At 35.5% G+C, this 13,381-nt stretch overlaps 1 protein-coding gene across 3 annotated transcripts in view; it reads right to left on the bottom strand.

Moving 5' to 3' along the window:
* Window positions 1–13,381, bottom strand: part of PPP4R4 (protein phosphatase 4 regulatory subunit 4) — a 115,223-nt gene that overhangs the window by 28,978 nt on the left and 72,864 nt on the right. For all 3 annotated transcript variants that reach the window (XM_059914920.1, XM_059914921.1, XM_059914922.1), the window contains 7 exons: window positions 11,930–12,052; window positions 10,207–10,376; window positions 9,765–9,884; window positions 7,070–7,147; window positions 6,142–6,225; window positions 5,112–5,294; window positions 520–625 (listed from right to left, as the gene is read on the bottom strand). In XM_059914920.1, coding sequence (XP_059770903.1) covers window positions 520–625; window positions 5,112–5,294; window positions 6,142–6,225; window positions 7,070–7,147; window positions 9,765–9,884; window positions 10,207–10,376; window positions 11,930–12,052 — 864 coding nt within the window. The remainder of the gene's footprint in view (window positions 1–519; window positions 626–5,111; window positions 5,295–6,141; window positions 6,226–7,069; window positions 7,148–9,764; window positions 9,885–10,206; window positions 10,377–11,929; window positions 12,053–13,381) is intronic.

The raw sequence follows: 13,381 nt of genomic DNA, 5'->3' as shown, positions 1-13,381 counted from the left end.
AGGTTTTTGTCTTGATTTTAGCCCACAGCAAGTTAAATTTGCATTTGTTAATTGACAATTTTTTAAGACCTTATAAACCACCTCGGCTTCCCAGATTCACATTCATGTGTACCATCAAGTCTATTCAAGGGAACAAAACTCACATTCTGTAATATTTAAAATAGGAACATAAAACAAATTATTAGATTCAAGGATAGCCTACTTATATCTTAGTTCCAAATTGTATTAATCAGGATAGAAGCTGGGCTTTCAACAATAAGTATACATATTTTAATATCTCAAGTGTAGAAATTCACAAAAGGCAGCCTAGAGTAGTCATTACTCTCATTCATCACAAATCTGATCCTGTCAAAGATTTCTAAAACAAGCCAAAAACATTAGCCTACAAAACTCAGATGCAAATATATACCAACATTGGCCTAATTATTCATGGCAAAATGATACATAAGTCAGATCTCACTAAGGCCAACCAGTTTGTTTACTTTCTATTTTTCAAAATGAGAGACAATGATTACTTACGTTCAATTAATTTTTGAATGACCTCGTGTCTCTGTTCTTGTTTACGATTATAACGTAGAAAAATGCATAGAGTTCGTGAAGCGGCCTTTTGGACAGGTAAGACATTCTTAAAGAAATAAGGAAGACAATTAAACCAGTCTAATAGTATATACTCTGAATAATTTGGCCCCACAAATCTATTTTAAGTTATTGACTAAAAGTAAAAGCAGTATTGCCTACCTCTCAAATCACTGTGGAAGTGTCTTCATAATTTAATGTTACCATCACTCAGGCAAATCAACTAATCTACTATCACACTACAAAGTTAACGCAATTTGGCAGTCATTTCCAAATCATCCAGATTTGATTTATATTTGACTCTCATTTCCTTGCCACTTCATCTTAAGTGATATTCTCCCCAAATTATATCTCAACCACCTCTGGACCTTGTCACTCATTTATTCAACAAACATTTGTTAGAACATACCCTGTGTCAGGTATCTCACCAAAGATGTGTACTTCTAAAATATAAACTCAGAGATCCCATGACCAGGTATATGTCATATCCCTCAGGCTTAGTTCTGCCTCTTTCACCTCAATGCCATTCTTTGAGGTCCCCGGTCCATGACACAGATAAAGCTGAGAATCCAAGGGACACCATACCAATTACTCTTACCAGTGTTTTAAACTCCTTTGTCCTTTGAATTTCTGTCACACCACTGGGCAGAACCTTAATTCTAAATGAATTCAACCATTCATCTTTACTGGATTTGGGTTCAAACGATGTATTAGAGAAAAATCTCTCAATCGGATATACTGTATCCAGTATAAATTCATGTTCACCATCTTGACTTACATATAAATATTATAACATTCAATTCTTGACGATTCAGACTATTATACTAAGATCCTTGAAATTCAAGTAGGAAAAACTATACATTGCTCAGAGAGTACTGCCTGCTACCTCCTCTCATACTTTATACAAGTTATTTCCATTCTATTGAGTACCATTTCATGTGGTGCTTTTAATCCAATATAAAAAAAGAATATTCACTATGAGTTAGAACAGAAAATTTAAGAAATGTACATAAACAGAAATATCAGTGGAATTACAGAAAATGAATTTTAGATAAATGAACTAAATAAAAGGATGTTACTCTTTTCTTTCGTTTTGTGTATACTAATAGAATTTCAAATGCATAAACACTAGTCATTTGAAATAAAAATAGTTTAAAATACGTATATTTTATACCTCACAGTATAAGGTAATGTCTCTTGGGCCAGAAATCAAAGATAAAGGTAATTATATCAAAACAAGTAAAAGCCGGTTTAAAGAAGTTGTGACCACTTAAGCATGCGAATAATGACTGCAATTGATTAAAAGATTATTTAATATAAAGTGATGAGTCTAAAAGAAAGAGACAAAACCAAAAACAAAATTCATTCATCATCATTGGAAGTGGCTACTGCACCACTTCAGAGTTTTCCTAACTCTGAAAATTGATAATTAGAGGGAAAGAAATAAGAATTCACCCTCTCTTTACATTAGGAAATATATTTTAGGGTAAATATATTACCCAAGTAGATGTAAAAAAAAAAGGCATTTCTCCTGAGAAGAATGCCATCAACAATGTAGACGAAAAGACAGAATTTAAAAAATCATTTTTCTGCAAGTTCTAATGAAATAACTGATCAGGCAAGGATCATCAATGGATGCTAAAACTAACGGGTAAAAGCTTGGTGGGAAACTGGGTATTGCGAGTGTTGAAGTGTCAGCTTCAGATTGTGACGCAGATCACAAGAGAGAAAACACAATTTTGCAGTAGACTAACAGAGCCGTCCCCATCTGCACAACCACTCCTAGCTCACTTACGGAGGGACAGCCGTCCAGACACAATGCAACATAAAATACACAGCAGCATTTATGAAGTATTCTTGCCAAAAACGTTTAACCTAAGACTTGGCAAGCCCTTATCAAACCTCCAGTTTAGAAGAAATATGGAGAAGAGATAAACAAGTTAATCCATGAAGACATTCTACAGAACAACTGACTAAGTCTCTTCCTCAATTCAATGTCATGAAAAAGTGGGGAAGGGCCAAGAGGGAATCTGTTCTGGATTAAAAGGGAACTAAGAGATGTAACCACCTAAGGCAATGTGTAGGTCTTAGTTGGATCCTACATGGAATAAAACAACTGTCACACATATTTGGGGCATAACTGGTAAATTTTAATATGAACTTTAAATGATATTAAAGATAATTGTTCATTTTGTCAAATGTAATAATTGTATCATGATTATATAGGGCAATGTCCTTTTTCAGAGATGAATACTGAAATGTTTAGAGATAAAAATATAATGATATCTATAATTTAAATTTTTCAGCACAATGAAATAGAAAAGGCCAATATGTCAGAATGTTAACAACTGTTAAATCTAGGTGATGGGTGTGTGAGGGTTCATTATAGTATTTTCTCTGCCTTTCTGCATTTAAAATTTTTTTCATAACAAAAGCAGGAAAAAAAGTTAGTTTCTGTCATTCCTCTACTCAAAACCTTCCAAAGCCTTCCCCTGTATCACAGAATACAATCTACGCTCTACATCATGGCCTTCAAGCACCTGCGTGTTGTGGGCCCAGCGACCTCTCCAGCCTCACCTCTCGCTAACGACCGCCACACGGGCTTCCTTGCTGCTCCTCACACAACCAAGCACACCCCGTATCACACCTTTGCATCCACTCTTCCCTTTGCGGGGACCACCTGTCCTTCAGACCTCCACATGGTCACTCCCTTACTTGGTCCAAGTCTCTGCACAAAGCATATTTGATCAGAGAGGGCTTTTTCCTGATCACTATATTCACAATACCATCCTAAGACCCTCCATCACTTTCTTCCCCTCTACCCTGGTTTTTAGTTCCTCCTTGTACTTTTCATCCCTGGTGTATGATGTATGTATTATATGTGTTGGTTTTCTGTCTCTAATTGAATTTAAAGTTCTATGAGAACAGGTCCTTTGTCTTTTCATTCACTACTGTGTTCCTAGCATCCAGAATAGTACTCAGCACACAGTAAGTGCTCAATAAATTTTGTTAAATGAATGAATATTACAACCATTAGATACGGAACTAAATATATAATCTTTTTTCCAGAGAATATTGAAACAGAATATAAGTGTCTTTTTAGATCATGGAAAATGTGCTATAGTGAATCACGTATATCCTTTTAAGTGTGGAATTACCTCCTTGCAAAAGAAAACATAAAGCAGATCCCTTAGGCTTGAAAGTATTTTGTTCACACTATGTTGTAAATAATTTCTCTTTCCTGATAAGGGAAAGTACAAATATGGAATAATTATGTATTCTTAGCTTTCTAAACACAAAGACACTTACTAAGTAATCAGGTTGAGACAATTAAGATCAAGACCACCTGTTAATATATTTATTTTATTTTACTATTTATCTCTTCCCACATGACCACCATGTAAGAATGCAAGGCCCTTTAGAGCAGGATTCTGTCTGTCTTATTCACTCCTATATCCCCAGCTCTTAGAACAGTGCCTGACACACAGCAGAGACTCAAATAACTAACTGCTGAATACAGTAATTAATAAATTCTGCTTGATTTCATGTGAAATTTTCTATGTGGTGCATTCATGTATTATCCTCTGAGAAGGAAGTTATTTTTGTCAATATCACTTTTTAAGATTATTACATCTATAAAATAACCTTCAACCCCTACACTTTGCTTTGATACATGAAACAAACTTCATGTAGCGATGTTAGGTCATAAGATATATGCCTTTTTTCTTTTTTTTTTAGTTAAGTTGTAAATGACACCAATAATGTCATTTTTTCCCTCTTTGAAGCTAAACCTGATTTTGGGTTTTTGAGATAGCTACTAGATTTCATTATCTCACTTTTTTTGAGAACAATAAGAATTCAAAGTACTTTTTAAATAGTTTCTAAAACATATACATTATGTAGAACTTTTTTATACTTCAAAAAATGGTAGTATGATGTCATATTCAATGTACAGTGAACTGAGGGTTAAACAATCCTCTCTGGAAATTTTAAGGAAAAAGGTAGACAACTTACTCTATGGGGAAATTTGAGTACAAGTCTTTTTTTTCCCCCCCTACTTTGACTCTAATTTTGAGGTTATCCATAGTAGGGCATCCGTGTTTTTTGTATACATTTTATTTGTAACAAGTCACTGCTCAGGTACTATAAAAGAAAAAGAAACCAAACTAGTATTAAGGGGCTTAAGGGATACCCTTAAGGCAACAGGGCACAGCTGAGGCCATGAGACATGAAAGGTGTACATGAGAGCAAAAGGCACTTTGCAGTTGAGATCACTGACTCCTGCCAAGCTCTCCCTTGAGAAGAACGGTATCAAGCTTGCAGTGTATGTGTTTACACTCTCCCTGTGCATCCCTCTCTCCAGCTAGGCAGAAGCTGATGAAAAGGAGAACCGGTGGGGAAGCAAAGGTAACACCCCTCCAGGCAGAAGGGCATGAACTGAGTTTGTAGTTCTATTTCAAGAATGTGGAGAATTTGGTTCATTCCAAAACAGGAGCAAGTTCAAGAGAAAATCAGATAACAGGTATTGGGCTCACATTTGTCATCATGATTGTGAACATTCTTTGCAAGAAACGATAATAAATCTGATCACTTGATATGACGTGCGGCAGACAGGCGTATTTCTGGAGCAGCTTCTCGTGAGTTCTCCACTTTAAAGAGGCTGCAGCTCGCTGCTCAGCAGCTGTGAGAGCTGGAATCAAGTCAGGGAGAGATGATAACTAAAGAAGAAAACACATCAAGAGAATCAAAGATAATTAAAGAAATCAGCTTCAGCACTCAGCCAAATTATTCAGTCTTACAATACACTGGGGAGGGGGAACTCTTAATCTTTTCTGAAATTAGGAGGCACCTTAGTTGTCACAGGGAGGTAAGTATTTAGTAAAATCAAATACTTTTTTAAAAAATCTATAAATAAAATTTATGATTACCGGAAACAAAATTTTTAAAGAGACTGGGATTCACAACCCTTCTAAAGTAAAATGTATTCTATTTCACTGTCAGCAAACTTTGACCTTCTAAACTCCCACCCTTCTGTCCTCAACAGTTGCTATTCTTTGCAGTAATAATTAATGCTAATAAGAACTGAAAATATGAACGTAAACTCCAAGGACAATAAATAAGGATTGTGTGGTAATGTAAGAATGGTAGAGGACAAATGTAAAATAGATAGCTAGTGGGAAGCAGCTGCATCTCACGGGGAGATCAGCTCCATGCTTTGTGACCACCTAGAGGGGTGGGATAGGGAGGGTGGGAGGGAGACGCAAGAGGGAGGGGATATGGGGATATATGTATATGTATAGCTGATTCACTTTGTTAAATAGCAGAAACTAACACACCATTGTAAAGCAATTATACTCCAATAAAGATGTTTAAAAAAAAAAAAAGGGAATGGTAGAGGAAATTCAAGCTGTTCAAACTCTAGCAGACATTTACTGAGCACCTACTATGTGGCAAGCACTATTTTAAATGTTTTTCATACATTCTTCTGTTGATTCCTCACAACAACTCTGCAGAGTAAGGTAGGCCATATAATGTCCAGAAACTTTTTTGATACATGGGATTTACCTTATTTTCTTGAACACTGCTTTCTCCACCAGTAGACATAAGTTCCAGGATTTCTGGAAGATGATCTATGAGAGCATCTAGTACCTTTTAACAGAGATATTGATTACTCTTCTTGTGATGGCAATGTTTTTCTAATCTTAGATTAACTAACATGCCAATTTCTACACAGAAATAGTATGAGTTACCAAACAGCATTTTGGGGGTTTCTATTTTCTTGCTCTGTCATCTTCTTGCTGCAAAGTCTTAGAAACAAAATCAGCTACCTTGATCAAACTACCTTTGAAAAGAGATTAGTATGTCTACCTCTTGATAATATTCAAATCGTCTAGATCTGAGACAGCCTGACAACATACTCAAAACTGCCTCCCAACTTCTAAAAAGCAGTTTAAGTCAGATGACACCGTCAGTGATGTCTAATGTTGAGGAGCTGAGCTTTGGTAAGCTAGCAGTCATTTGGGCGAATAGGATATAGTAGATAAAGCATCAAAATAAAGTATTCCAAAGCCTCCACAAGTATACTCCCCAAACAATGCTAAGAGAAATAAAAAGATATAAAATGTGATATAACATATGATCACAATTGTGTAAAGTTTTAAAAACTTTATATAGAAAAAATAGAAAATGAAAAAATATAAGACAATAGAAACAGTGATCAGAACTAAAACTATTCTTTTGTCTGTCTACTTTTTGGCCTTTCCAAAATTTTCCGTAACAAACAAATATACATATATATTTTAAAACCTACTATTTTTAAAAGATATTCCCAATTTCTAGTCTATAATACAGTGGCATATCGACTTGAAGCTTCTAGGGCTAGTCAGCTATTAGAATTCATGCAATTCCCAAGAAGCAGGAAAATGAAAAAAGGCATTGATATATTCAAACTTAATATAACAGAAGTAAAAAGCAAAGAGTAAGAAGATATTACCTCCAATGATTCATCTTGTAATAATGTTATTAGTTCTTTATGTATGAAATACACTCCAGAATTCAGAAGTTTAGACACCTAGAATGGAGCAATGAAGTCTCTCAGACTTGAGACTACTAGACATACAAAGGTTATAAAAACAATTTTAAAAAAATAATCCCTGTTAGATTTTCTTCTAAAATGAGACTTGGTTACAACACAACTATAAAATTAGATTTCTAGAAAAATTACTTGCATACGCAAGCTTTTCAGTCTGCTTCCTAACACGGTGGAGTGTGTGAACATATTGAGGGTCGGGAGTGTATGAGAATGGATTTATCAGTCATGACTTCCCTCTCACAGGCACTAATAAGCTCATGGATGCCTGTGGTTCATATTTTAAAGCCTTAGAGCAGCCAACAGGGTCTTTCAAGGGAGCCCAGCCACGGGAGCATTCATCTCGGTGCAGAGCTCCCAGAGAGGGCAAATTCTACTGAAGGCCAGTAGCCACATAGGGATAGAGAAAACTCCTAAGCAAGCAAAACTTCGAAGACTTTTCCCATCAAAGACTTCAATCAGCAAGAGAGGAGTTGGGAGTTGGGAGAATCGAGACTAAACCAACTCCTTTGTGAACCATTTTTTTTTTTCCCTCCAGACAAGCAACAGTAAAAATCTGCAATGGTAGATTCACCAGTTTCTACTTCAACTTTAAGGTTTTGGGGTTTTTTTCCACATACTGGGTTTCTGAGTAAGGTTTTACTTGAAAAAGGGGCTCCTAGACAAATAAGGTGTTTTAAAAGTCTTTGCTCTACAGGGTGGTTTTTGACGTTTTGAAAGTATTTTCAAAATACTATTTTTCTGAAAAACAAGAATGAACTCAGAACATACTAAAGTAATGATCAGAATCCAACAATAACACTGTTAAGGAAATTTAAATCCACCAGTGGATTTTCGTTATTTAAAAGGACAAACCTAGACTAACCATTCATTTATGGAGTCAAGTATCATCTTAACCTACCTACATGGTATGATTGTAAGAATACAGAAATTAGCCACCCAGCAAATAGTTAAATCAATGATTTCCAAACTCACTTCTACTGGTGAAATATTTGTGTGTACATATTTCAATATGTTTATTTCTATGGTGCTAACACATTATGTCCACTTATAGTGGACATAAATACAATGAAATATTAAAGGTATGAGATAAAAATAAACATAAATAGAAACTCTCGTATTGTATAAATATTGCTTTCTCAGACTCTAAATCTCATGCAACCATCTCTGGAGACCACCAATCTAGACAAATACAAGCGTGCATGGGAACCATGCCTAAATGCCCACTTAATACATATTAGAGACAAGTAGTTCACTCAGCCAGCCAGTGCCCTCTGCCCTCTCTCCTCCTCCAAAAGCATATTCCTATATGCATATTTACAAAGATGACTTAATTGTTCAACACTGAATTATTTTAATTAATTATACCATTTAAAGGGAATATTTTCTGGACTTTGCACAATGAACATTTATTTCATGCACACTAGAAAAAAAATGTTATTCAAAAGAAGCAGAGACTATCATTCGATAGTCAAGAGCCTTAAGTAACATTTCTAACGCTGCTGTGGACATCCTGCACACTTTCAGCTAACATGACAGTGCTCTGAACACAGTGCAAGGAAGGGGATGAACTATCCTCGCTGAGAATAAGAATATTTATTATGCCTCTCATAAAGGAAGGAAATATTTTATTAACCCACACAGATATTTTTATGTGACAGTCCTAAAGTTGGCAAGTTATAGGTTATACATGTAAACTGCAATTATAGCAACATGTACTTACTGCAGTCACTCAAGAAACATGCCCTAAATTTCAACCTCAAGGGTTAAGAAGTTAATTCTATTCATCATAAAGTTTAAATTCACTTTTGCTCTTACACTATGGAGAGTTGTTGTAACAGCTGAATCTAAAAGCTGTGCTCACGAAACATGATCCATTTGCAGTAAAAACCATATATTTAAATAATCTATTTCTCAATTTTCCATTTGTACTTAAGTTCTTAAGTTTAGGTGTAAAGCTAAATATAAACATTATAGGGCTTCCCTGGTGGCACAGTGGTTAAGAATCCGCCTGCCAATGCAGGGGACACGGGTTCGAGCCCTGGTCCGGGAAGATCCCACATGCCACGGAGCGACTAAGCCCGTGCACCACAACTACTGAGCCCGTGCTCTACAACAAGAGAAGCCACTGCAGTGAGAAGCCCACGCACCCCAACGAACAGTAGCCCCCCTCGCTGCAACTAGAGAAAGCCCGCACGCAGCAACAAAGACCCAACTCAGCCAATAAATTAATTAATTAAAAAAACAAAACAAAAACATTATAAAGCATATAAAAACTGATTTTACTTCCAGATCTGTAACAGCCACATCCATACCACAATGTCTGGCTTAAAGTAAGGATTTACTAGAGATATACTGAACGAATGGATTAATACCTGCTAAACGAATATAATGTATTTATGTAAATGAATTCTGTGTAACATTCTAAACAGAATTACGGGAATTTTTCAATATTTAGGACTAGAATATGAGAGCAATATGGAGCCTGTATCTTTTAATAAATCTGTAAACAGATGTGTACAAAATATCAAAAAATCATCTAGTACATGTAGGTAGAATTAACAACAAATGTAAAGTGGTATCACTTTTTCAGACTTACTTCATAAAAGCAAATAGCAATAGTGTATCTGACTGGTACTTCAGGGTCATGACAAAGGCAGAAGAATGTAGAATAGAGATCCATGTGGAAATTTTTAGGATCAACAAAAACAATCATGGCCTGGTGGAGGTGGGAGGGAGAAGATGAGTGGGAAGGAGAGAAAAACATGAATCAACACCTCTTATTATAATCATGTCACTTAAACTGAATCATGTCCTCTGAATCATAATTTAGTTAGAAACCATATTTGGAAGATCCAAATGTATGCATATAATTCTAATATATATACTTACACAGAGATAAATATAAATTAACCAATATACACCAGTCATAATGCTAAGTAGCAAGTGTCAAATATGGCAATATTTTTCAATGCAATCCATTCACATGTTTTTAAGTTAAAATTAAAACGTTTAGCCAATACAAACGTATAATTTATTACCGGAAAGTTATAAGCACAGTTCTTCCGTACTGAAATATATTTCTTCTCCTGCTCTAAGATTTGGGGTGGAATCTGGTTTTCATTGTGTCCATTTTCCTGTTGCAAACCCAATGTACAAAGTTTCTTATAAAACTCCAAAAATCTCAAGTGTTGATCTGGAGTAAATATTCCTAAAACAAATGCAAAACCTTTGCTCAACATTTTAACTGAAAACAATAACTAAAAAGGGAAAAGCAAAGTGCACTAAAAACATAATTGGAACCAAATATTTAAATAAATGGTTGGAAATCATAAATAAAAGCAACAATGAGAAAAGAATAACTATTGTGAAGAAATCTAATGGTTCTTCACCTTATGTTAATTTTAACAATATTTTCATTTTAATTTCGATAGTATAAAACTATGCAATGCAGGAATTACACCTGCATTAATTTCTGCAGCATGTACCATTGTATATACCACTAGTGAGTCACTACAATAATAATATGGCAGCCATTATTGCTATTTACTTATGGTAAATATTCTAAAGTTGCCTACAGAAAAGACATGCACATATGTCTGCAGAGAAGGAGCTTAAAAATGGAATCTGAGAGAATTCCCTGGCGGTCCAGTGGTTAAGACTTGGCACTTTCACTGCCGTGGACCCAGGTTCAATCCCTGGTCGGGAAACTAAGATCCCAGAAGCGGTAAGGCACAGCCAAAAAAAAAAAAAAGGAATCTGAAAGACGGCGAAGTAAACTCAAAATAATTTTGATCAATGGAATGGACTGGTTCCACATTCATACACCGTCTTAGGAAGCTAGTAGCTCAACATATATTGCAATACTTTTTTTCAACAGTCTATTAAAAGTCCACAATCTGCACAAAAATATGTTTTTCTATGCTAGATTGTTATAATTGAATTAATGCTTACATTATTTTAGTAAGCTAAGAACTGAGAAATATGTTCAGCATGCCAAGAGTTACAGGTATTATTCTGCATTCTAAGCTGAACTGCTCATGTGATATATTAATTATTCCACAAAAAGTTAATAAGAGTATACTTACTATGCACAATAGTTAATATACCTGAGCTTCTATTATCATATACCAACTAATACATAAAGATAAAATATTCAGAAATTTAAAAGGCTATGCCTACTTCACTCTGCCATTTTTTTTTTAATAAGTTTATCTATTTTATTTATTTATTTTTGGCTGCACTGGGTCTTCATTGCTGTGCGCGGGCTTTCTCTAACTGCGGTGAGCAGGGGCTACTCTTCACTGTGGTGCACAGGCTTCTCATTGCAATGTCTTCTCTTGTTGTGGAGCAGGGACTCTAGGTGTGCAGGCTTCAGTAGTTGTGGCACACGGGCTCAGTAGTTGTGGCTCACGGGCTCTAGAGCACAGATTCAGTAGTTGTGGCGCATGGGCTTAGTTGCTCCGTGGCATGTGGGATCTTCCCGGACCAGGGCTCAAACCCGTGTCCCCTGCATTAGTAGGCAGATTCTTAACCACTACGCCACCAGGGAAGCCCCTGCCATTGTTCTTTCATATAGGTTCTACTAGTGAATACGTCATTTCTAACTGTGTTCTAAATTATGCTATCAAAATTCTAAGATCGCTTAAGATTTTACACATTTAAAGGGTAGGCTTTACAACTGAAGAGCTAAAGTTTAGTGGCTAAGGTAAAAGAAAAAGGAAAAATTATCTATAATCTTGACATTCTTAGGACATATCATACCATATAGTCCATGGCATAGTTTTCCTAAATGGAAAGATAAGGAAATAAGAATTGATTCATCTGCTTTGAAAGATTTTTCACAAAACGATTTCACTAAGGGAAGTATAGTTTGACTTCTGTCATCTGAAAAACAAGAATAAAACGTAGTTTAGATCCAGTTGCCCACACTGCACATGTGGAAATTAATGCATATACACAAATTCCAGAAAGAAAAATTACTATGTTAGTCTCAGAGTAACAGAAAATATCTGAAAACAATGATGATGGAGGGATGACATAAAGAATAGGTGAGAGATAAGTGGGAAACATCAAAAACTTTTATGCCAGGCTAAGGGGTTTGGACTTGACACTGCAGGCCATAGGGAATAAACTATAGAGTGATTACAAATTAAAAAGCTAAGATGATTGAGGCTTTGAGTCTGAATAACTACAAGAATGCTAATACTACTAGTATAAATAGATGAGCAGCAGGAACTCTCTTCTGCATACATCTCACACCATGCTGCATTTTGTCATTTCAGTTTTGATTGAAATTAAGTTAGCTTATATTACATTCTGTATAATGAATTTCTTTGCTTTTACTTCCTATACAACTCTTTTTTAAAAAGTGAATTCATTCTTTGAGTATGCCAGCTTAGGTCATAAGTTTCTGATATTAACAATATTTACGTTTTGATTCCAAATGCTCCCTGAATTTCCCACAGTTCTCTTAAACTTTCAGAAATAAATCACTACTTTATTAAGGGTCTGACAATATTAAGTAAAATCCTGTAACAGGTTTACTGGTATTATTATTATCACTGTTATTATTATCATCACATTTCAGTACCATAACTACTGTTTTTACTAAATAACATTCATTCGACATTTATTGAATTTCTCAGACAACAAGCATTAACAGAAGTAGAAAGATGAATAAAAAGTTCTCTGAACTTGAGAAACTCAGACCAGCAAAGAAGTCAAACTCAAAAAGTATCATAAGACAATGTGATCACTATTTTAATAGTTAGTATAAGGCAAGAGTCTGCAAACTATTTTTGCAAATATTCTAGGCTTTGTAGTTTATCTGTCCCAAGTATTCAACTCTGTCACTTTGGCACAAAACAGCTACAGACAATACATAAACAAATGGGAGTGGCTGTGTTCCAATAAGCTCTATTTACAAAAACTGGTGGCAGCAGGATTTGGCCTGTAGGCCATAGTTTGCCAACCCCTGGTATAAAGGGATTTAGAAGATGTCAGAGAAGACACTGTTTTGAACTGGGCACTGAAAAGAAGCAGCTGGCTAGGAGAAAAATAGAGGGAAGGGTGAAAAAAGTGAACATGAAAAGGCTCGAGGTTGAAAGAATTTGGTATGCCAAGATAACGGCAAATGGGGCTGGAGCACCAGATCCCAGAGGAGTGGGAAAGAACGGGAGGAAATAAAGCCATGAACACAGGTTAGGACAGATC

The sequence above is a fragment of the Balaenoptera ricei genome, chromosome 2, assembly GCF_028023285.1.
Source record: "Balaenoptera ricei isolate mBalRic1 chromosome 2, mBalRic1.hap2, whole genome shotgun sequence".
Lineage (NCBI taxonomy): Eukaryota > Metazoa > Chordata > Mammalia > Artiodactyla > Balaenopteridae > Balaenoptera > Balaenoptera ricei.
Note: the sequence above shows the minus strand (reverse complement) of the source record. Positions and strands in the feature narration are given on the sequence as shown.